Source organism: Aulostomus chinensis, chromosome 14, assembly GCF_037954235.1.
Source record: "Aulostomus chinensis isolate RoL2024-O1b breed Wild chromosome 14, RoL_Achi_v1.0, whole genome shotgun sequence".
Taxonomy (NCBI): Eukaryota; Metazoa; Chordata; class Actinopteri; order Syngnathiformes; family Aulostomidae; genus Aulostomus; species Aulostomus chinensis.
This window is the reverse complement of record NC_141333.1, coordinates 11,920,153-11,946,394: the sequence shown is the minus strand read 5'-3', so window position 1 is coordinate 11,946,394 and position 26,242 is coordinate 11,920,153. Positions and strand designations below refer to the sequence as shown.

Genomic DNA, 26,242 nt, shown 5'->3' with positions numbered 1-26,242 from the left:
ATATAGATATAGATAGATAGATAGATAGATAGATAGATACACATCAATATATATAGATATAGATATATATAGATAGATAGATACACATCAATATATATAGATATAGATATATATAGATAGATATGTGTGTGTTTGTGTGTGTGTGTATATATATGTATATACAGTACATATATATATTATCTCTATTGAAGGTAATATTGGGTCATGTAAACATGTTTTTTGAAAATTACATTTAATAGAATAACTATAGCTGCCACTGAGAAGATGTTTATGTGTAGTTATGACAACCCGGAGGTCAAGGTCTGCGGTTCTAACACGTCCGTGAAGCAGCATTAGTGTAACTCAGTTACATTTCCTTGCTGCATTTGAAACTACTTGATGGTTGTTTTTACCGTAATGCCTTTGTAGTTTTGCTCATGAATGAGTTTACTACAACAAACATGAACCTTAGATTTGGCCATGTTGCCTAGCGACAAACTGGGAGCTCATGAATTGTTGTTTGGGATGTGCCAACTAACGTTCACATACTTCCACAGCTGCTGCGCGTATAAACACCTGAACTGGAATACTGCCTTCACTAGCGTATGGACCTTTGTGGAAACATAATGTGCATGTTAACGTTGTTACTGTCTGATTTAAAGAGCCTCAGCGATACTACCAGCTCAGTGGAGGTCGTGTGACAGGCAAGCTCCTTTTTTTTTAAACATATGCCTCCGCTTTGATGCTCGAAGGGAAGTGAGGGGATCATCATGTGTGAGAGTGTGTGAATATACGAGCGGTTGTCGATGGGGGGGTGGCCCTGACTGTTTTGATGTTGAACCGGAGAAGAGGCGAGCTCACTTGTAGACTCCTGTCAAGATTATCAGCAAATGCTCGGCTAACATTTGAGCAAGTCGCCATGGGAGATTGAACAACATACTCACAGATATTTGCAGGACATAAGGTCACACTGAGTGTTTCAAGTCAGAGTTCTTCTCACAGTAACTACAGCCAAGTCACATGTCTCGTCTCCGGAGAGTTGATAATGTTCCCGGCTGAGAAACAGTAGCTGAGACCTCATTAATGAAAACAAACTCAAATGTAATATCTGTAATAATTTCACAATAAAGATGTGAGGCATATGTTGCTACACAGAGAGTTTTAATCTCAACAGTCTGTTAGAGATCCTCACAACCACTACAGTAAATTAAACAGTTGTCAATTTCACCGTGCAAATGCCAAGCGCAAAAGGATTATTGTAATCCCCCCCCTTCTACCTGCAACAAAACGATGAACAACATGTCAAGTGGCAGGCCGCTGGTTCACCTCCGGGTCGCTCCTCTCTCCTCTCAGTCCTTCAAAGCATCGTTCCAAGGCGGACACGACAGACCAAGGAATGAATGGATCTGTTGAAGAGGGCGATGAAGTGCTGTTCAATCTGAAGATCTAACAAACATTTGTATTGTCCTTGACTCCTGCTACAACCCCCAACCCCACCCCCCCTACATGACATTTGTTGTATGTTTGTGTGTGTGTGTGTGTGTGTGTGTGTGTGTGTGTGTGTGTGTGTGTGTGTGTGTGTGTGTGTGAGAGTGGGAAGCAAAAGCTCAAGTTGTTACAATTGTGTTCTATTTTCAGGATCATCAAGGGTCAGGGCATCGACATCAAGAGCCTCAGTTCCAGATCAGTCCTCACAGTGAACAACATGACAGAGGATCGTTATGGGAACTACACGTGCGTGGCCTCCAACAAGCTAGGGACGGCTAATGCCAGTGTGCCTCTCATTCGTAAGTTGTCATCGTACCTGATTGTTATCGTACGTGCTTGTGGCTTACTGGAGTGGTGAGGAGTCAAAGAGCTGAAAGAGTTGTTGTGGAAGGTGGCTTTGTGACCTCTGAAGCACTTTCAGCTTTACCGCAGCCTTTTATTTTTTATTTTTTTTATTTTTTGTGATATAGGACAAAAGTCAAAGTTAAGCCAGTGATGCAACTGGATGCTCACTTATCTTCAGTGGAAGTTGTTTCTTATGTTCTTTTATTGCCAGCACCTAGTCTGTGGTGCATATTCACCTGCCAACTCTCGCTTTTTTCTTCTTTCCCAGCCATCAGTTTTGTGAATGTTGGTTGTTTATTATGGTTATAAAGTCTGTGTGGGTGTGTGTGGGTGTGTTGGTGTGTGTCTGCTTTCAAAGCCTGCATCTGCATGTGTATTGGAGAAAGATATCTAGCTTGGAATTTTTTTTATTTTTTGGTAACCATGACAGAGGCAGCTACCTGTACACGGTTTAGTCACACTAAGATGAATACAAAGTATTATTGCCCCCCCCCCCAATCCTGTAAGCTGACCATGTCCTGCTCGCTCCTGGAATCTGACAGAGGCAGGACCTAATAGAAAGCTTACAAAACAGGGATCTGAAACCATGCGGGCCTGGGGTTTAGCCACGGTTCAGGTACACACCCATGAAGGCCTCTTGCCTGCATGTGGTGTTTATAATTTAAAAAAAAAAAAAGCTTGATGATAAGGCAATCACACAAAAGTCCTTGTTTCAGGAGCTCACCGCACTGAGGAGCACACCAAAGGAAATGAAGGAGGTCAAAACTTTGGACTTTTATAGAACAGGCAGTTCCAGTCAGGCATTTACGTGCTAATCTGTAAAGCACAGCACAACACAGGACACCTCCCTGCAGTCACATGATTGAAAGCCTCGCCGTCATTTCTGCCGTGCTTATTACATGACGTGTTTTACTTTGAAAATTATTTAGCTTGGTGGTTTTATTCAACGGGACCATTTTGAAGTCGAAGGGAAACTAAACTCCCTACACAGTGAAGTGAACTTCCTGCTAGATGTTCACACACACACATACACGCACACACAAACACACACACACCTTTGTTATTGTTATAACAAAGTGTGTTATTGTTATTGTTACCGCCATAACACTGGCTTTACCGCATGTCATCGTAGCTGAGATGTGGTTGTCCATGTTCAACCGCCGTGCGCTTCAAAGACAAGCAGCTTGATCTTTGTTTTTAGTCGATATCTTAGCTATAAAGTTTTGTGTTTATATTTATGAGATTTATTGTCGCAATCTCTCCAAAACGTCAGCTGGACTCATTAGACTCAACAGGGACTAGATCTTTGTAAGTGAGTCTTTAACTGAGGTTCATTTATCTGTTGCAACAGAGGAGGCTGCTCACTATTAAGAACAGAAATGTTGCATGTGACAATAATGACAGTTAGTTATACCAGTTGCTTCATAGAATTATTGAATCACTCGCCTGTGAGTTTTGATTTTTAAAAAGCCTAAATCTTTTCTTGAAAAAAAAAAAGAAAAAAAAAAAAGAAAGAAGAAGAAGTCCCTAAACCAAGCACAGAAATGATCAAAGCAGTAATGGTGAACAATCCTCAAGATTCCCGCCCTGCTAGATCTGGTGAAACACCTGTACTTTCTACCAGTAGCAGCAGGTACAGTTTCCACATTTCTTGGGGCAGAATAAAACAAACTATTGTAGTTTCCTTGTAGAAGTCAGGCAATAATTGGCCTTTTTCCTTCAGTCTGTGAGCAAACATACTCTGGTTATTTTTTGTTTCTTGCTTCACACAGCATCGCACAGGGAAAGGAGTCAGTTACCTCGCTGAGAAGCTGGAGAAGCCTGTCGCCCGCAGCTCCTCATCCAACAACTCGCTGTAGATTCTTGTTTTATTACCGCCCATAATATTTTATGACTGATACGCTGTCAAAAATGCTGAAAATGGCCCGTGCCTAATTTTGTGGATGCTGACTGACAAACACTGACCGCTTCATCAGAAAAAGCCCCCTTGTGTTCAGCCATCAGTTAAATGCATTAGCGTGCGGTAAATTGTGCTGAAGCTGTAACTTAACACGGCGTTTTTAGAGAAAACACACGGGAACATTTGCGGTATTGCATGTGCTTTCATCAGTAAGGCCACATGATCAGCCTCGTTGTGTTACCTCGCTTTGCTGATAGAGAGTGACTTCAAAGATGGTGAGAGATTTAAGTGAAAAACCTCTGAGATTATTATCTAAAAAAGAAAAAAAAAAAGAGAATGAGCTGAGGCTTATTAGCATTTGACTGCCAAAATATCTGAGCCGGTCAATTAACAGACAAGGAACAAAAAGGCGACATTACACACCCAGGTGTACACACGGAGCTTTATCATGTTTTTATGTTGTAAGACTGTAATCTGTACTCATTTAAAAATAATTTTAGAGTGCGATGTTTAGTCTGCTGCCTTCTATTCACTCTGAATACATTCTGAAGCTCTGTTGAAAATTCCTTTCGGCTCTTCAAAGAACATGACACATTCTGCTCACCAATATCTCTCTGCATACAGTATATTCACAAACTTGTTTGAGAACACTCCACTTGTCCTGAATCCTATATTGTACTTCTCAGTAGGTGTTTGGCATTCATACATTGTAATGGCTCTCAGTTATTTTGTCCAGCTGAGGCAGCAGCAAAAAAGCCAGTAAAGGGTTGGAAAACATATTTCCCTCAACGTTTTAGATCCAGGATGGGTGGAAAGAAAAATTCTATTTAATGTATTCAGTGATGAAATATGAACAGGTGAATTAAATTATTCACCAGTTTGCGCTGAACCCTCTGATGATAACATTGTCCCTAGCAGGCCAGAGATTCCGAATACAAAAAGACATTTCTGTAGAGTTGGCAATTGTCAAAGGAGCACTCCACTCTCCTGTTTGTGTATGCACAAAGAACATCAAAGGCTTGTCTCAGATCCTCAAATGGATGATCTTAATGTGACACTAGCGAGGCCTGAAAGGCAGAGCGGCACAGAAAACCCTCCATATAGATAGAGGAGGCAGCATTCCTTCGCTGCCACACCCAGCTCCTCTCCCCCATTCCTCTTTATCTCATCGCCTGTCTTTCTCTCGCGGTTTGTCTATCTGATTCTCTTATCTGATTCTCTTACACTCTTTCTTTTGTCCTCTCTCCCTTGTCGCTCATTCTTCCTGTGTCTCACACACACACACACACACGCGCGCGTGCACACAGCATTTCTTTCCCTCCCTTTTGCTCTCGTGATCTCTACTTATGGTAGACAATAGGACAATTCTGCTGTCGCTCTTAATGAGAAATGGCAAGCAATCACCGAAGCGTTCTCTCAGCGGTGCAGTGACGCAAATAACAAAACCCAGAGGTTTGATTTCACCATAGGTGACTTTGGATTGCTGTTTTAGAGGCAGTCGATAGCTATTGATGAGCGAGATGCGGGAAGGGGAAAGGGGCACGCATATTTGACAGAGCATCATAGACTGGGTTGAATTTTAAGTGGCAACAGTTTTTCACTTGTTTTCACAAGACTAAAAAGTTTAGCGAATGAAAGCAAAGTACAATAGTAAGAAGTACAGTACAGAAAAAAAAAGATCTCCATCCTAAATATGTTCAGGAAGGACATCTACAGGGAAATCTAGATCAAAAACTTAACCAAATTTCCCAGCCCTCTGGGTTTGGTCGTATTTGATTCTTGTCAAGGTTTCTGAAGTTTTACCCTCTTTATCGTTCAGCGGTGTAAAACGTTTTCGTCTTAACCTTGAGTCACTTTAAAGCAGTCCAGGAAAACACTCCCATTATTGCTAATGAGATGAAGTGTGACTGCGGCAAGCCTTCCCCCAGAAAAAAGTAAACACATTTGCCTTCCCTCCAAAGCAGCCTCTGGAAGACAACTAATTTGGTTTCTGTTTCAAATAAACCAGTAATGAAAAACAGACTTTGCATTCCGGCTTGGTAGTTTTACTCTAATTTCAGCTTCTTCCTCTTCTTTCTTTTTTTTTTGAAAATGAGCTGGATGGCCGTGTCCTCACATGAATTATTGGGAGTCGCTCCTGCCTGTTGTGTTAGACCACATGGATTTTTGGTCCTCAGGGACTCTGATCTCTTTCCGCTGAGTACCATTTCAGTATTTGTCGTTGAAGCTGTGCTAAAACACAAACTGGGGGCAGATGTAGGTATGTCAGAGAGCACCAACATCGATTTTGGGCATGCATGCCGCTTCTGTTCATTTTCAATCAGGAAATAGACACATGCCAGTAAGACTCTCTGTAATCAAACAGGATGATAGTGCTAATAGCGCCCTGTAGTTCTAGGTTGCATGTGGCTAAAACAAACAAATTCAATATGGCAGACAAACAGGTCAGCTAGCAGCCTGATGGGACCTGTCAGTACACAACCGAGTGGACTGAGTTGAAATCAAAATGTTGAAATCGTGTTAATTTTCAAGTTAGGCTCAGGAAGGAAAATGCAGCCTTTACCTCATTTATATTTACATTAAGGGTTGTGGATTGAGTGAAAAAGGGTCAAGGTTAAAAAAAACAAGAGAGGGCAACAAGAGAACAAACAACCTCCTGGTGGAGTGTCGGCGTGCCCACAAAGCGCAGTATTCAGTGTTACCTGTGAGGAGACAAACAGTTAAGTGGAAAAACCATGGGACAACTATCAACACTTCTAACTAATTGTTAAGCGCAACGAAATTGTAAAACATGGCAGGGTTACGGCACAGACAAACAGAAATGATGCAAGTTTTGCTCCTATATCGGTGACTGCAATATTTGTATTCAGTGGATTACAACAGAAGCCGCACAGGTGTGGCTGTTGCTGTGTGATTCATTTGCAGTCACTTTCAGTTAGATTTAATCACACCAGACATTTCTTCTCCCCGTAGTGTCTCCTAATTTACCCCTGTCACCAGGCAAACCTCAAAATGCATGACTCAAAAAAAAAAAAAAAAAAAAAAAGCCATCACAATTAATGTTGTATTAGCTTTCTGAGAAAAATACAAACTTAACAGTTTTTGTCAGTTTGTATTAGCAGTTGTGACAAAAATCCAAGCAGTTTTGTTGGAAGAAAACAGAGTGGGAGACTGGACCGATGTCCTCGTTACAACACTGAGATGGCAGTTCAACACAAGAGCAGATGAACTGGGTGGTTTTATTGGGTGATTTATTAATTGCATGTACCTGACAGGTAAAGATAAATTTGAATGAAAGTTGACTCGTTTATTTTAATGCAGGATAAAAGTGAGCATGTGCTTTAGTTTCGTTCCTTTAAGGTGTATCAGTGTTGTGTGTGTGGGCACCACTGCAATAGAGCTGAGACTAAAATTGTTTTCTGTTTTCAGTTCTAGTTGTTCCCTCAAGTCTGAAGACAAGCAAATGATAACAGTTAAGCATCTGCGTGAACTAACAACAGATAAAATTTGAAACAAAGTCGTCCTGAAAGACGTGAGGGTGTCTCGAAAGGGAGATATTGACAGAAAAAATGGAGAGAATAAATTGAAGTAACGGGAAAAACAACTGGCTTTTTCCACAGGAACAGTTGGTACTGCTTTGATTCATGACACCCTGGTGAAAAAAAAAGGAAGGAATGTTCACGAGGTGTGTTAAGTGTTCAACAAGGACAAACGCACACAAAAATCTTGTGCGTGACAAACTCAACGTGATCTTGACTTCATGTAAAAAAAAAAAACAACAAAAACTCTGTTGAAAATGTCTGCTGATCTATACGAGGTCCCTGTGGGCCACTGTCGTTTCTCCCATTTCTAGTGTTTCGTCATCAGAGTCTGTCTTTAAATTTGGCACCAAAGTTCAAGGATGAGCTGAAAAGCTTTTGGAGGTCAAAGGTCAAGTTCAGTGTCTTTCCGCATGATACCTCAGGAACACCTTGAGGAATTTCCTTAAAATTTTAGAAGAAACGTCCCTTGGGACTTGAGTGTAAAGGTCAAAGATCAAGATCATTGCGACAGTTTTGAATTTGTTAGTGCATGCAAATGAGATTGTGTTCCTGACAGTAACTCCAGCTCGCACACCCAGCTGAGTAGCAGCAATCACCCAACTGACAATCCCGATTTCAGCCTCCCATTTCATGTGCTGGATGGAAGCGAAGCACGATGAAAAGACTGAGGCTGTTCACTCCAATTTTCTGAGGAGTCCCCCGGCTTAATTGGTCAAGCTCTTATCCCCCAGCCCACCTCGGCTTAGCCCCGGAGGAGATTTTCTCCGCCTATACCTCTGCCTTCACACCACCACCGCCGCCACCGCCCTCTCTAAAGCAGTAATCTAAAGAGACTGATGGGGGGAGAGAAAAAGAGTAACTCTCATTCTCTCCGTGGCTGCTCATCCTCCCTCAGGCAGGATAGACACTGCTGGCCAGTCGGTTAATGAACGTTGTGTTCGTTTTGTCATTCTTATCAATCACAGCGTGTGCGTAGGTGTCATTTTGACATGTCTCCTCATCTGCCGTCGTTGTTGATAATGTTTGTTTCTGCACCGTATTATCTTCTTTTTCTTTTTTTTTTCTTTTTTTCCCTGAGTCATGGAGCAGAGATGCAGAGAAATGGGAGCCAAGGGTGAAACCTGAAATGTGCTCGTGTAAGAGCAGCAAATGATATTGAAGCCATGTATGGGGGGTGGGGGCTTCTTTCTGTTTATTTATCTATTTATCAGCATCAGTCACATGCGCAAGGTGAAAGCCAGAAAATCCACTTGTGTCTTTAGTAATAGACCCCCCCAAAAAAAAAACACTATACACAGTAGTGACAGATGATATGTGTTTTCATTTTCAAATGTGCACATATGAATACAGATAATTAAATGTAATATAGTGAGGTTGCCGTGTCCTTTTCATGAAAGCACCAGCACAATGGTGCAGCATTTAGCTATCATTTGAATGCCTGCATTTCCATATTTAGGCAATCAGCGAAGACATTAACATTTTCCAGTCGCACTGCGATGAGGAAATGTTTGGTGCTGTGGTAGAGTGTTCATTCTGCAGCCCAGCAGGCATTGGACTTAATACCCACGCACACTGCACCCACCCTCCATGGATCCTATATGAGACCAGATGCACTGTAGGAACGTTCATCCCTGGATGCCCACAGGATGATGCACACTCTAGGCAGCATTTGAAATGACATTAAATGAATAACTAATTAGCTGGCTCGCACTTAAACACTGACTGATGAGCGAGGAAAATGTTTTAGAGCTTCTCGCACGAGGAGCGTGTCCCTGTATCAATATTAGGTGTTCATTTTAAAGGGATAGTTCATCCAGAAATGAATACTCAGTCAGCATCTATTCACTGGCAAGGTCAAGTGAAGTTTCCAGTACACAAAATACTGCTGGAGTTTCAGAGGGTGCTGCAGTAATCTCTCAAAGAGTTGAAGTACAAACGTACTAAAGATATATAATAAAACTCTAAAATGTCTCCACACTGCTCATCCGGAGTGTCCTGAAGCCTTGACACTTGGAGACTAAAAGTGGACTGAAAAACTGATGGTGAGTGGATCCCGATTGAATTTTCATTTTCAGCTGAACTTCCCCTTTAAGGGTTGTTAGGTAACACTGACAGTGCCCTATGTTATACCTTTAAAAAAAAAAAAATCCACATTTCACCAGCAAAAGTTTATTTTTTTTGTTTCGATACCTTTTCCTACTTTATCAAAGTCTCACTCCAAACATTTTCACCTTCATGATACAGCTCCGCATGAACAACGGCCCCTACAAACCGTGTTGAATAAATTATATTATCCTATCTATAGAGAACAAGAGAGAATAGTAATCCGTGAATGAAAAGGCTGTAAAAACTCATGTGTTTTATCTCGCGGGCTGTGTAAGAGGTCGACTGCCGTATGGAGTATGTGAAATGATGCCTCGCGTACCAGTACCAACGCTGTACGGAGCCATGAGGGAGATACCGCATGTCAAGAGATATGTTCCACTGTAACGGAGGAACGACTGAGAGCTCACGAAAATGATTCACCGGCGAATGCATGCTCAAGTATTAATCAGATATAGCACCCCACCTGCCTGTTTGAAGGAAAAAGTAAAAAGAAACAGTCCACATGTCTGCTTCCCCAGGTGTACTTAAAGTGGAAACGTGAAGAAAGGATGAATTCCTCCAATGGTAAAAAGAAGGAAAACACGTACAAACGCTGATTCCGACACAATTTCCCCTTCAGACAGTGATGAAATCAAATGAAAGCAAATGTTTTATTGTTTGGATGCCTGTTAAACTGCATCACAGACATTACACCGTCGTTGAATTGCTTCCTTGGATGGCGAGGACCGCGGCGTGCACCCTGTTTGCCCTGCAATTGAAAACGGCCATATTGAGTGCCCATGTAAATGGATTAAAATGGAGAGCCTAAGTAGGCGTCTGCACTATGGCATAGCCCAGATAAAGCACCTCAACACAACAACATAAAGTAGTGTTGATTTCTTGTGTGTGAATATGTGTGTGAGGCATAATCACCGCTGCCATGGAGTTGTTTTTTTTCCCCCTGGTGACAGATAAACTCTTCCGCCATGAAGCCTTCAGGAATAAAGTGGCTTATACCTATGTGGGAAGTATAAGTAGTTTTAGCAGCTGGTAGAAGGCAAAAGCTGAGCCCCCCCATCCACCACCACCACCACTACCACTATAAACACAGAGCCTCTGCGTCACTTTGAGTTGAGCTCTCATGGTAAAGAGGAGCTTTGCATAGCCACGTATCCCAACACCCCCCCCACCCCCACCCCCCAAACCTCCCTAACCCCCCCGATTCCTCTCCAGAGTGACTCACTGCTCACAGCTGGTCACAGCTTATCTTGAATTAAAGGCTTGTTTACCAAACAGAAAGCCATGTTATTTATTTATTTGTTTCAAACTTCCGATCAAACAGGGAGTAATCTTTACATTTCAGTCATATCTTTGTACTGTGTTGAACGCGTTCAATAATTTATGCTGCACAACAAAATCGGAGTGGAAGTGAGAGTTTTTGGAGATGATGAATCCATCTGAGATATAAACCCATACGACCTTGTAGTTTTCCTCCTTGGGCTTGTTCGCGCCTCTCTTTTTTTCTGTTTCTTTAACAACCCAACTGCACGGAACCGGTTTACTTGTTTCTTTCTTTTTCGGACCTGGAACTGAACAGGTTTTGCGTGATTTGGGTCCGGGGAGTTAAGGCTAGGCAATATGTCTGAATCTGCTTTTAATGAGGTCATTGCGACGTAATGCAATACACGCTTTAATGTCACTTTTTTTGAGGCAGGAATGCGAGATTGCCAATCTTTTTTCTACATCAGACTACGACAAGTACTTGAAAAAAGGACAGGAAGCAAAACGACTATTGTCGTGTGGCAGTTAACTCGAGGTAACAGCACTCAGATGCCAACAGATTTATTTGAACACGCGCACCATTGAACATGTATGGAGTTGTGCATCAGTTCCCTAGTTTCTAGACAATGTTTATCCTAATTGTTGTCTTAGCTCATTTAATTCATGAAGACACATTTACGCTTATCAAGTATAGTTCCACACTTCAAGTGTATTAAACACTTGAAAAATACACGCTTAAGGTTCATTCTGACCGGATAAAAATACTCAAGGAAGCAAAAACAACAACTTTGGACAATCATGAGAAAAATCTAGATCAAAAAGTTGAATAGTTTGGTTCATTTTTCCATTTTTTGTCATTTCAGTTCTTTGAAATCTTTCTTGAATGCAGGTGATCCAGGATCCAACTCAAAGCCAAAATAACTTCATGTATGTTTTTTTTGAATACCTTTAATTAAAAAAACACTTTGTGACCTGTTTCCATGCGATAATGGACAAGTCACACTGGCATGTTGCCTGATTGAAGACTGATTTTGACTGTACATATACACACACACACACGCACCACATCACCGGTTCAATGACTATGCCGCAGGCCGCATACTGTACATTGCATGTTCCAAGTAGTAGTAGTTTAAAATAACATTTTATCCAGGAAAAATCCAACATTTCTGTTTAAATCTGCACAAATATCTTCACCAAAAATGTGACTGAGCACAGTGGATATCCAGATATGATATTTAACACTTCAAAAGTAAAGACTACGTCTGTGGACGTGCTCGCCTGACTAGTTTGGTTCACTCCACTGAACTTTTCTGGATGGTACATTTTTCCATCTCCCAAATGCCACCAGTGGCACCGCCTGAAATGAGTTCATAAGGTAATCAGATTGGGACTCTGAGTTCCTTCCTCAGAGGGATCAAAGACAGACTAAAAGTTCCCTTTTCCCGCTCATTCTTCACTCACTTCATAGGAGCATTAAAAAAAAAAAAGGAGGCCACGATTTGGCAAACTGTAATTTATAGAGAGGGAAATCAAACCTCAGCAAGTGCAGGCGAATTTATGAGCACTAATTGAGCGTAGTGTGATCTTGCACCGGTAAAGCGTGAGACAGACAGTTGTTCAGCAGGCCGAGTCTGAGGTGTGATGGATTTTTTTTTTTAACTCAATCGCCCAAAAAAAAACAAAAAAAAAAAACTGAAAGAGGGATCCTCTGATGACGTTGTCTCAGCAGGCAGCAACCCCTTGCAAATTGTAGGCAGCCGCTGAGGTAAAATCCAGTTGTTTATGAGCATGCGGAGGTTGCATCTTGCCACCGAGACGTCAATCCTTAATGCATGGAGAGGATTTGTCTCCATTCCCTGTCCTTTTGTCCTTGCATGCGTTTCTTTTTTTCTTTTTTTTTCCGTCTCCATTCTGTTAATAATACATGAATGTCCTCTTTCCCTCCCCACCCCCACCCCCCCCCCTCCCTCTCCTCCCCTGTAGCAATTATTGAACCCACCACTACTAGTGCTGTCTCAAGCCCAGGTCAGTATATGTCACCATGCTGTACACCAAATCTGAAAAGAGGTCCACTGCCTCATAACCAACCAGAACCCAAACTCTCTCCATTTTGATTTATTTCAATTTGGCTGGCTGGAATGCCTGCTGGGTGTACAGCTTCATTGTATGTCCTTAAGTTCTTTAATTTGCTTTTGTATTTATTCATTTATTTATTTATTTTTGCCTTAATTTTTTTACAGCCTGGCCACATATACTTCCTGCAGCCTGTGTCATTTCAATACCGTCCCCCTTCCATCACGATCGCACCATCGCCTCCCACCCCCCGCCCAACACCCCCCCCCCCCCCCTCGTGTAGCAACTGGTACAGCATCATCAAAGTGGCTGTTACGTATGCCTCTGGGTTTGATGCTTTTCATAATGCTGATGGCTTCCTCGTTTTTCTCTCCCTGGCTTTCCCACCACCAGCACCACTGCCACCACTCTCCTGCTCCTTAGTGCTAAACACAGTCTACATCAAAGACAGGACGTTGTTGGTGGCAAAGGCCCCTCGGTCTGTCGTTTGGAAGATTGAATCTCTGCTGTCTTTGTACTCTCCGTCTCTCTCTCTCTCTCTCTTTCTGTGGCTTAATCTTTCAACACCCCATCTCTTCTTTTCTCTCTGTTCTATATCTCTCTACAACAAGGGTGCTCAAACTTTTTCTCTTTTTTTTTTTTTCCACCAAAACTCAAACTAAATTTTAGGCCGCGGGCCCGAAATTATGTTTTTAATGCCTTTTGCTGGTGTATCAATACCTCTGCTGCCTCTTGATACTGACACACCAAACTGACATCCAGCACCAAGTGTCCCCGTGTTGCCTGATCAAATTCTGAAAAAAAAATAAAACATTGTTCATGATTCTGCAAATATGGAAGATAGGAATGCGGTACCAAAAAGGTACTTAGGCCTAAATGGACTCATACTGTTTTTGTTCTTTGAAAGCTTTGATTTTTTTTTTTAAATATGGAAATTAGTTTATTTCTGCACACTGAGTTCTATACCAGTTTTTGTAATTACCAACTTTCCAAGAAGGTGTCTTTATCAGGATGTTATTTTCTTTTGGATTTTACTCTTTACTCTCTTTATTTTTTCCCTGACTGCTTCCAAGTTAGGTAACCAAGGGACTCAAAATCAGTACCCCTCATTAGTTCTACACTGAAAACATCGAAAACGCCACTTTTTTTTGTCTTTGGTATTTCATGTGAATATTTTAGTGCAAAATACATTATTTTCTCAAATCTAGGAAGAAGAAGAAAAAAGAAAAAAAAAGTTCAGTATCTTTCAAATTGTGATACCAGGGACCAAAAGCAGTTAGAGCTATGAATTGTTCACTGGAACTAAAGGCCACATTTCTTCATGTCACATATTATTGCCAAATTTGACCCCCGTGCCTCACTGTTTTCGGTCAGTCAGTTGGCATGCTGCTGTCCTCTCATTTAACCTGATCCGCTGGTGCTGTTGTTGGTGGTACACTGTCGATGTGGCCCTTGTTTCCCCTCCTCTCTGTACACTGCTGCTCCCACATCCCAGCCTGGAGTAATCCCTTCTGCTTGGTTGTCTTTTCTCCCTCTCTCTAATGGTTTTACGCAAGTTACAGAATGTAATCTTTCATGCTGGTTACATTATTATTATTTTGGGTTTTTTTTTTGCGTAATTTTGTTCACATGAACAGAAACATGCGGATTGTATGTTAAAACTCTCTCTGGCTCGTACAGAATAGAAACATACTGGAATATTCAAACACACTCAAATGCAACAGCTCTTACTCACATAATCACATGTGTGGATTCATATTGCATGATGGATCCGCTGAGTGTTTTGGGACTCTTCATCCAGCTCCGTGAATAGATGCCATTGTTTCCTCTCGGTTTTATGCAGACGCGGCTCTGGGATTAGCGTGAGCTCACCTGCATTCTCTACCTGTCTGTCTGAGCCAGATATAATTATCCATGGAGATTCTATCGCATGAACAGTTGAAATAAGCTCGACTGCAACGAACAGTCCTAGCATGGCCCTGAACTCTCATTTGATGTAACGCTTGCAGAACAAATGACAATTTCATGGTCGAAAGGAACACCACTGGTTTCAGTTGTAGAGATAAACTCAATCAGTAACCTACTGTTCTTGTTTTGTTCCAAGTTTTTGAAGTGGCGCCCTCAGTAAATGGCTTAGCCAAGGGAATTATTCTCGATCCCAGCGAATGGCTCTTTGTCCTAACATTGTTTATTCAAGTTTAATAATCCTTTAACAGGTTATTACTATTCTGTTTTTTTATTTCCCCTGTGAATGAGTTTGGAAAGATGTGGGAGGATAAAGAATGAAATTCCAGTCAGCAAGGTGAGTAAATCAGGAGATCTTGAATGGAAACATGGCTCATCCCCCACAGCACTTGCAGTGTATGTTTCAGCCAAATGATCATGAGCAAATTAGAAAGAAAAAAAAAATCTAATTACAAGAGAATAGAATGGAAGCACTCAACATAAGTCATCTGCCTTTTTTTTCTAACTATGGAACACAAGAAAACTTAACGAGGAGTCTAAATGTGCACGTTTAGGTTAAGTCGTTGCCATTTGATCGCTAGATGTTTTGATATTTTAACGACACGACTGGAAATCTTTCTGCCATCGCACATAAGAAACCCACAATGGCTGCAAGTCAGAACAGTAAAAAAAAAAAAAAACAAACAGTTTCAGCACTAACAAAAAGAGTACCGTAAATTCCAGACGATAGAGCGCACCGTTATATCAGCCGCAGATGCTTATTTTAGAGAAAAAAATCAACTTTGTACACGTATAAGCCGCACCGGTAAATAAGCTGCACCGGTAAATAAGCTGCACCGGTAAATAAGCCGCACACCGGTAAATAAGCCGCACCGGTAAATAAGCTGCACCGGTAAATCAGCCGCACACCGGTAAATAAGCCGCACCGGTAAATAAGCCGCACCGGTAAATAAGCCGCGGTGCACGGTGGAAACACCTCGGCCGCCCGTTTTCTGCGCGTTGACCCAGTCTTCCAGAGCGTTTTCAAGTCCAGGCCATCTGCTATTATGACCTCTGAAAGCTTTGTCGTCTTTTTGCATTGGGTCAGTTCGTCATGTTGCCGCCTCCAGCGTCTCACCATCGATTCGTTTATGCCAAACTTACGTGCTGCAGCTCCATTTCCATCTTTAACCGCCAGATTGATTGCCTTTAACTTGAAAGCTGCATCATAAGCATTCCTTCTTCTGCTCTCCATCTTGAGGGTGAGTACAAATGACTGAAAATATCGTGTGATGCTCTTTTTACACTGCGCCGCGGCATGGACTGGACGCTCCAAGTACAGTACTTAGGGAAATTACCATAACATTTAGCGAGGAATTTCCCTAAGTACGGTACTTGGAGCTGCCATCAGGAACAATAGGGAATTACTGCCCGCTGCCGCTGCCCGCCACACCCCAGGGTGAAGGTAAAATCCTCGTATAAGACGCACACTTTTTTTGATTTATATATATATATACATACATGATCTGATCGACATGCGAAATTAATCACTGATCCAAGTTCTTTGGTATCATCTCGACCTGTCCTACTTTCACTGTGACTTCTCTGCTGAACTAACAACAATAGAACAAGCTACTTATCTTACGCTGTCAATGCCAAACACTTGAAGCTCACAGCAGCAAAACGATAGCGCTGACGGTTGACATGCATAGCAGAAGCAGACAAGGGTGTTGATGCTGGACTCATGCAGGCTCCCTGCTTCCAAATCAACCAACAACTGGACTGCAAAGACAACAGCAAACATAACAGAACTTTTATCCGAAGGAGACTGAAATCCCCCTTTGTGTGTATTTGTGTGTGTGTGTGTGTGTGTGTGTGTGTGTGTGTGTGTCTGAATGTGTGTAGCTTATGAAGATTTTCTTTTCAACTGCCTGTGGTGGGCAGTGTACATACTTGGCAGTGGTGTATTGGGGAGGCGGCATAGAGGCTAGTGGAGCCAACACATTTAGTGGTAAGGACAGCCAGCTCTGTGGTTGGGCTGGAACTGGCCAGTCTGGAGGCAGCGTTAGAGAGGAGGATGACGGATAAGATGAGCACCTTCCTGGACAACCCCTCCCACCCACTCAGTGATGAACTGTGGCAGATGGGCAGCACATTCAGCCTCCAGCTCATCCCACCAAAGAGCAAGACGGAGCACTTCAGGCATCCACTTGTGTCCGCTGCCATCAAGACACCACAACGAGCAACTGTGAGCAGGGCCTAAGCCAGCTGTGACCATCCGCCCCCACCAACCCTCTCATCCCTGCAACATCCAGATGGTGGTTATTTCAACATCTACGGCCAGTTTATTATTGATGCTGCTGATCTTTTCCTTAGTGACATGATATAACCACGAGTAGCACTCATGTTTGTACAGTAAGCTTATTAAAATACTGCAGTATGTGGCCATTTTCTGGCAAGCTTGCTGGCTTCATCAGCCTGTTAAAGTCATAGCGTTTTCATGCATGAGTGTCTATTATATAAACACTCTGTATTAAAATCCAGGAGCATCAAAAGAAGAGACACGGAACTTCTTATTCTAAATGATTATTTGCTCGCTTGTATTATTCTCAGGCTCAACATATTAGTTTAACACTCAGGTCAAATGCTTTTCCAACCCTTGCATTTGCACAAAGTCAATTCTCCTCATCATGAGGTTACAATAATATGTTCCTGAGAGCTTTCTTGAATAAATACTGATACTTTCAAATAGAGAGTTTTCTGTGTGTGTGTGTGTGTGTGCGTGCTTGCGTGCGTGCGTGTGTGTGTGTGTGTGTGTGTGTGTGCGTGCTTGCGTGCGTGTGAGCGTGTGAACATTTAACTCTGAATTTCATCAATCTATCCCAGCCGTAAGGAGCAACAAGGGAGATAAAAAAAAAGTGTTGCTGTCTATTTGCTGTGACTGAGTCACTTGAGGCATTTGTCAATCCTCCCGTTTTCTCTCTCAGTGAAGGCAGGTGAAAGATTCTGCTGCTGTGATTGGTCCATCTCTTGTTTTTCGTCGGGCCAAGATTCCACTGCTGCCTCTTGCTGTTGCCTTAGGTACTGCGACTGTTCGCATAATTTTGAATGACAAATCCTATGTGAATCATTTACATACTGCATATTCATTCTTCTCTCTATTCAGTTGGCATTCGTGAAAACGGGAAAAAACTAAAGAAAGGTTTGATTAATAATGTGGAGGAATGATTGCGTTGGGATGGTTGTGTTTGGAACCTCTGTGGGAAAGCACCCCCTCATAGACTGACAGGAACCACTCAGTGTTGGTAAGAGGACGTACGTCTTTGTGCTGAACTGAAGCTCATTAAGTGATACATTGGCGCATGTAGAACAACATAGGTCTCTCTCTCTCTCTCTCTCTCTACATATTGTGTTGTTACAGTGTTTATGTTAATGTGACTTCATTATAATGTGACGTGCAGTTTTGAAAGCAGTGTTACTAAGCTTGAGCTATAGCAGTTCTATTGCAGTTTGTATTTACCAGATCTGTGTCTAAAAACGTAAGAGTTACATCCATGCACTCTTATTGTCGCTGGTCCTACATTATTTCCTGCCCTGCTGTTGAACCTTTCTTTGTAATTCTAACATCTGATTAATTGAACAATATTCTGACGGATCGCACTTGTCAGACAGAAATAAACACAGATCACCCGCAAGCCTATATAGAACATCCCAGTACAGCATTTGCTGACAATAAAAGTCTTGAGTTTAATTTATTTTTCTGGAGCGTACGCATTTGTATGCATTTACCTAAAAATGATGTACTGCTCTAAAGTAGCGCAGCAGCTGGCTCGTTGCCACCCTGTCATCTCAATGAAATGTAGATTGGTGATAATAGCATACGTTCCCATCGGCGTTCACTGTTTATTCGACCAAATCACTTGACAGCATAAAAAAATTAAAAAATCAATGTTCTCAAATCTGCACTGTGCTACATTTCTTACTTGTTTTTTTGTTTTTTTTTTACAATACACCGTCTGGCTCAAGGAATATTACATTTACTATATATATATATATATACACCTCTCATTTTAAGTCCCCACTGAGCAAATGTGAATAGGATGAAAACAATCAATGATATGTGGATGCCATGTTGACGTTTGTTTTCACCCGGGGTGCTTGGTGGCAACTTGTTAATCACATGTTAGCTGCAGTTTAAAGGAGACTTCATCATCATTACCTCACTGAAACAGGAAGATCTTTCTGGAACACATATTCATTTTGACATAAAAGATATGTCACTCTGAAGAACTCGTGAGTTTCACCCCTCGTGTGAAGTCCTCCATCTCATCTTCTTTTGTGCGGAGTTAGATGATGAGGCTTGTTCCTTTTCGCTTAATTTCCCACGAATGAACATGATAAATGAAGATAAAACAAAAATGATTTATCTTGAGCAAAATAAACCAGAAAGGTTGTTGTCTGGGGGCTTCTATGTTTAGACTCTCAGGCGGTAGAGTCTCCCCCTACTGGCCATCAGAACACTTGCTTTTTAACACTGTGGCTTCATTTCTGGGGCCAGAAGCTTTATGTCTATTTAAAGTCAGTGGTTTCATTCTCCCATCAATTCTTTTCTTAGTCTTTGTTTCTGTCGTGAGAGATATTTGTCGTCAGTATCTGGTACATTCAGACGTAATCATGAAGGAGGTACCTCTAATGTCGTCATGTATCAGAGAATTCTGGGATGTGCGGCATTTATTTTAACCCTCCCCCCACAAACCTCAGCATCAAATGCTGGAAGATGGAAAGAAGAAATTAATGAGCCCAATGATGGTTTATGTGTCTTGGAGTAGGCCATAAAACACCGATATGTGACGGAATGGAGCGACGTCAACCTTTAAACCAGAACACATTCAAGTACTGGCCTAAAATATCTCATTGCTGCTGCTGCTGCAAAAAAGAAAGAAAAAAAAACGCAATAGGAACATAAATGAAATGATATGTGACAGATGAGCTCCATCCAAATAGGGTCACCTCAGTTCATGAATTTGTGTGAAGACATGCTGTCTACATTACACAATCAATGATTTAGCTCAGATTGTCTGAAAGTGTGGTTTTCAGTTCTTTCAAGCTCTTAGTTCTTCTTGTAACATCCAAATTGGACCCTAAATCACATTTTTCTTGGCCTAATTAAATGAGGAAACAACGCTGCATTTTCAATAAAGTAAAAATGACAGTTTTGTTGTTTGCCGTGACTTTGCAAATTAAGAAAACAAGGACTCAAATGTACAATTAATCTCTTTGAAACCATGTCACGTTTTCATTGATATGCAGGCGTTGTTCAAAATGCTGCAGCGTCTTCTAACTTGAGCCCCAATAATGTATTTATAGCTTTATTTTTTTTAAACCTCCACCAATAGTATATGTTTTCACTCGTGTCTGTTGGTTAGTTTGTTTGTCTGTCAGTTCACACAACAATGAATCTTGGCAGAGGGGTTTGGCATGGTCCTAAGAAGAATACATGAAAATTTTAGGCAAAACTGTTTCATATTTGTCCTCTGTGGGAGTTAATAGTGATAAAAGAGTTCCAGATTGATGTAATGGCCCATTGTGAATGAAGAATAGCTTCTCAATATTCACCTTTGGCTTGCACTGACAGTGGAGTGACTTTGAGATACACTTTATATCCCTTCTGAGGAGTTACAGTACTTTGTCTGTGGGACTATATCCAATATGGTGTCACATCAAACACAAAAAGTTCCATTTGGAGTCATAAATCGACATGAAAGTCATGACATCAGAGCTAAAGAAATAGAGGAACTCGCTCCTGTGTTCACTTCACTATTTAAACTGCGGTGAAAACAGAGACGCATGAATATACTACACCTTTTTAACTTAAAATAGTAATGATTAAAGGGCAGACTGTTTCTGCTCTTGGCCCTTGCTGCCTTGCATACTAAGTCTTTGCAATATATTCTGAAACATATGCTCCGACATATGCTACATGTCCCTGTGGACTAAAGGAAAACTGATTATTCTTGATAATCGAAATACTGGGTCATCCTGAGTTAACTGGTGTGAAAAAAGTGTTCACGTGACTGAAAAAAAACTGCAGTATTTCAGAACGCAGTCATATTTTTTCCCAACCGCAGCATGTCCTTAATTTCTGTCAACATTATTTCTGACAATGTGCAGGAGAAGTGCTGGCATTTCTTGCTGTCAGTGAATGAGAATAGATCTACCTGTCCTTTGTTTCAACCCAGGCTCATTCAATCACTCATATCACTGTCAATCAGTGTGCATCACCAATTGCATAACAACATCTCAAGCTCTCCCAGCTTTCATTTCAAGTCCAGCCTAGTTCGCCTTCCATATGCTGTCTTTTCAGACAGCTTCCAGCTTAGCGGATAAGCAGTCTGACACTTAAGTGTCAAATAAACCCTTGTATCAAAACTAGATTGTTAAATGGTCCTTTTTTTTAATCCCTGGACTTTACTTTCTCACACAACAAAGATGCACTCAACTCCGTCCTCTTGCACCCTAAAAAAAATCTATAAATCAAAGAGTCAAAGATGCACCGGTGTGCGTGTTGTTGTTTTTTATTAACCGTCATTCGGTGGTACATATTCTGTATAAAGTACTCGTCCTTGGGTGAACCACCTATGACTCTTGTGCTTTGGTTGTTTGTCAGAAACAGTCTTCCTCCAAACAGCTCTTAAGACGGACCTTAGTGTTAACAGTGCAATCCTAAACTATTCGTCTCCACTTTTGTAGCCTGAAGCACAAAGTCAGAAGCTGAGTTGTGTCAAGTAGCAAATGCAATATAGCCACAGATGGGGGATGGCTGTGTCCTTGGTTTTTGTGAGTCACCCCCTGGATAATGCCGTATAAATACACTGCACTTATGAAACATTCAATAGGATGGGCCATATTCCACTGATAAGGTTAGATTGTCTGGGCTGGAGGAGACGGTGTGAATCCCAGCCGGCTGGACTTATTGCAACTCCGCCGTTAAACTGCTCACCTCTACAGTAAACAGCCCTGCCTCACTTTACCCAGTATGCCTGGTGTCAGACCCACTGAGCTGCCCACAGATAATCCTTTCTGCCACTGCATTTTCTACCAGCACCTTATCAGTTATATGGTAGCGAGATCAAGAGCAGTGCTAACCCTTCTGCACCCTCCCTCACTGCCGCCGCACCGCATCACCACCCCACAACTCCTGTACCGATCTGTTTGTTTTGAGGTGATATACTGACCTTCATTTTTTACCAACTGCTAAATCCCCCAATAATCTCTGGAAGAGCCTGATAAGCGGATGGATGTCATCTATCATACTTGACCTCTGGATCCTCGGACAATGTAAATACAGGTTGTCTACATTTTTGTCCTCTCAGAAGCGCTCGGAAGCCGGAGAGATTGCGTCCATGAAAACTTGTTGTTGGGGAGTTCAAATATTCATTTTCTATGCTTGAGAAATAACACATTTCCATTAAAAGCTTTTTCTCTTATCCAATTATCTTATTTATAGTGCTTCACAGCATGGTCGTCTGAAATATCAAAGTGCGGCAGTGTTTCAAGAGTTCATTTAATTGATCAACGCTTTCAATGCTTCATGCCAACATTTGCATCACCATACAGTTGCAGCACACACAAGTATTTCTCTTTTTGAAACAAAAGACATTACTTTGATGTTATAATAGCACACAATATGATTGCCGTGGCTCTCTGTGTTCAGCTAATTCTTTTCAGTAAATAGAGATGTGTTTGTTGTTGTCTGGCTGGTAGTTGGTACTTTGTATCCATGAAGACGAGGACATGCCTGCACACTCACTCCGAGGCATTAAAGTTTTATTTTGCACGGATCAGAGTAGCACTTGTACTTCAGCGTCTTGGAGTAAGTCTACAGGCCTTTAGCCTCTTTCTGTCACAATGCTGTGGGTTAGGTTGTCTTCTACTGACTGGATTTTTTAGCATTCTTAGGATTCTGGTTACATCGACCACAATGAGGCTGGTACTTACCGTAGGCAATATTTGTGTTGAAAAAATGAAAAATACATGAAAAACTTGGCTCGTAATGATGTAAAAAAAAAATTACAAACAAGTGGCTCCAAGTTTTTAGCGACAAAATATATATTTGTGAGAGGAAAGGGTAACTAGAGAGCATTCTGATGGTGAAGACAGAGGTTACATACATACATCAAAGTCTGTTCATGCCATTAGAAACTATCGTAAGGATCAACAGATCCGGGATATGATTTTAATGAGCTGATGCATTTTAGATAGATAGTAGGAATTTGATCAAAATGTGTCCACTATACATTCCAGACAAATAATCCTCATCTCCTGCCAATTACCTGCAGAAGAGTCTTAAGGAGCTGTGCGATTTGATCCAAATTATACCTCCAAAAGTTAATAGATTTCATCAGAACCTGTTCCTTCTCTTTTAGAGGCATCCTGCCAACAAACAAGCAGACACACACCAGTGATCACGTTACATCATTGGTGGAACTAAAGGCAGGAAAATGCAGGCAGGCTGGCAGCAGTTGCATCAGGTTTTACCTGCAGTTAGAGTCAACAATGGCTGCCAAATCTGGCTGTAAACGACAGTGGAATATTGCTCATTTGTTCTTTTGTTTTCTCCCTCATTGTGCCTTAGTCGGTGCTTAAGTGGGAGCCGTGAATGTGAATCTGTCTCTGGAGTTTGATCGAACGAACTCATACATAATTGATAGATTATTTGATTGCCTAATTGACAGGTAATAGGTGTCTAGCAACCCCAAAGTGCGTTTCCAGATGGAGCTTTTCAGATTTCACTGCGCGTAAATGATTTGCTTTGCTTCCAAGTTCTCTGCTATCATAACCACACGGTAGTTCTTCAGTTTTGGCTACATTTGGATTGAAATCAGTGAAGGTAACATGTGGCTCGCATCATGCAGATTCAGTGTATCCACTGGAACTGCCCAAACTCACTCAAGAGCTCATGCTGCTCTTTTTTCATCCAAATATTTTTTTGTGTTCACAATTCAATGATACTGTATTCTTTTTAATTTACATTATTCATTGACTGTTTGTCAGACATGTTCAGGGTTTTGTTATTTGGGACCCTTTAGCACCCAAAATGTTGCCTACCTGTCATGTCTTCATATAATAGCTTTACTTTATACTCCGTTCTTTATATTTTCTGCTTCCTTTTGCTGCAGGCTTACAAATATGGAAAAATGGAACATCTTATGAGAGTTGGTCAACTGTGGAGGAAGAGGGGCTTTGGGAGAATTTGGGAACCGCATGATTTCAAGTCCACTGGGGCTACAGTATGCGTGTCACTGAGTTTATCATCCCACTACAAACCAAAACTAAAGACTGAAACTGATAACGTGCAGCTAAATAATGGATGTTCGCAGAAACATCCTTACATTTCACTAATTCCATACCACCAGCATGCAGAATCCAGGATGTTTCTCCATCCATCGTACCGATCTTAATACATACAGATTCTTATCCACATTGGGGGATTTTCATTCTCCCACTCTGTTTATACTCTTTCTCAGCGCTTCTTCTCACTCACTGTTGGTCTGTGAACAGCCATGCAGTCCCTTTCTCTCTATCAGCAGATATTTCTACTCAGCAACATTTCTCTCTCTCTCTCTTTTTCTTTCTGCCTCTCCGTTTCCCACTCTATCCTTCCTTTACACCCACATGAATGGTTTTCCTCTCTACCTCTGATTATTTCTCTCTCACTTTGCATCTCCCCGGGAGGGCTAGCCATTAACTGCAAACCTGGTCTCGCTGTCAGTCCTACACACTTATACACAGAAGAAACACAGCGACACATTCCGAAACTGTCTTCAGAAGAACAAGGAAGCTATTTCACAGAGCTCACATTATTTATTTTTTTAAAAAATCTTTAATGGCTATTTTCTCAGTATCTGCTGGTATAATATTTGTGATATTAAAACTGAGACCTGTCAGAGCCCTCTATTTTTGAAAATTGTGCCAAAGAATCTTCTTCTCTTCTTTTTATACGTTTATTCCCACCTCATATTTAAAATCTTGTTTCAGACGTTGCTTTCATCCCTGTCACTGTCACTCCCCCCCCCCCCCCCCCCCCGCGTAACTTTTTTGTTTGTTGAGTTTGCAGATCTCACGCATCTTCCGCTGTAACTAGAAGATCAAAGCACATTATGCAATGTACTTCTTTCAGGTGGTGACATCCTTCCCTACTTTTGATGTCGTATTTACAAGTGTTTTTCAAAACCCACATTCTCGCTCATGAATTGAAAGTTTGGCAAATAGGAAGAAAAGAGCAGAGGAGGGTGCTCACTTGTAAATGGATGAAGCAATATTTTTTTGGCAATTAAAATCTTGTTGTCTTGTGCCCCCCCCCCCCCCCGCCCAAACTAAAATTGGCACGCTCTCTCTCCACAAGCAGTCAGAATGATTAATAAGTCCTTTTCAGTCAGACGGATGAGTTTAGTTCTCCCAACAACGCACGAGTCAGTCTGGGAGAGCTAGAGCTAGAGAATGGAGAGTTATTTGCTTTTATGGCACCGGAAGGCTGCAGTAGGGATTCAGTCTTTGTCTATAATTGAGACACCAGGGTATATTCTCTTTCTGACAGACTGTAATGGTCAGTGCATTAAGGGGATGATTGAAGAAAGCCATACACTTACAGTAGAGAGCGAGGTAAATCAGAAAAGATGGTTTCTTTTGGCCAATTTGTAGATGGCAGTGGGTTCACACTGACTGGGTAGTACTTTAGGTCTTACGTCTTTCTCATCTCTGGTGAGAGTGCTCTTCAGGAGAGTTAAATGGCTGTAATTTTGAGGTAAAAGAGAGGACACTGTACTAATGGAAAGACGGCTGTGGACATTGGTTTGAAATGGGGTAAAAATGCTGTCTCAGGAGGGTGTCCAACACGAAGTAGACGAAAGTGCTGTTCAAAACAACTTAAACCTCTATTTCCTGTCTAGTGGGACGGCGTCTGCAGAACGCTCAGGTTTGAAAGCGACATCAGTGTTCCCCGATGATGTATATACAGTATAATCGTGCAATTCTTGTGTATCATCATTTACTGCCATTGCAGACTGGTAGTCCATCATGAATAAATGCATGCGCATGTCGTGAAATGAGGATAATAAACAAGATATGTGTAAGATGATACCGGTTAATTAAAATAAATGGAAGGAGAAAAAAGGGTAGGAGCACACGTAATCTGCTTTGACGTAGTCACGGTAAGATTTAGTTCTATCCGTAACGTACATCTTTGGTGCCCTTACATCAATAAAAACTCAACAAAAGAACAAGATTTTGAATTGAATGGAGGAGGTAACTTACAGGATACACACCTCATCAACCCTCTGCTGCCGTTTGTGTTAGAAGGTTGTGGCTGCAACACCGGCTTGTGATGGTGGTTTTTGCTATTCAAGTTGTTCTGAATAGATCCGTTTCACCTAATGTTTGGGTTTGTACTGGAACGTCTAATATAATTAACTTGTGGGGAAAGTGTAGTTCAATATCCACGTAATTGTTACTTCTTAATCTCACATTTGTGCAGCAGTTTCTGTAGCATGAATGAAGATGAACTGAATTCTGAAGTGAATTTGAATACAAATGTCTAATTTTT

At 41.5% G+C, this 26,242-nt stretch overlaps 1 protein-coding gene across 1 annotated transcript in view; it reads left to right on the top strand.

Moving 5' to 3' along the window:
- Nucleotides 1–26,242, top strand: part of negr1 (neuronal growth regulator 1) — a 147,842-nt gene that overhangs the window by 105,080 nt on the left and 16,520 nt on the right. The window contains exon 6 of the mRNA XM_086225451.1: nt 1,618–1,766. Coding sequence (XP_086081577.1) covers nt 1,618–1,766 — 149 coding nt within the window. The remainder of the gene's footprint in view (nt 1–1,617; nt 1,767–26,242) is intronic.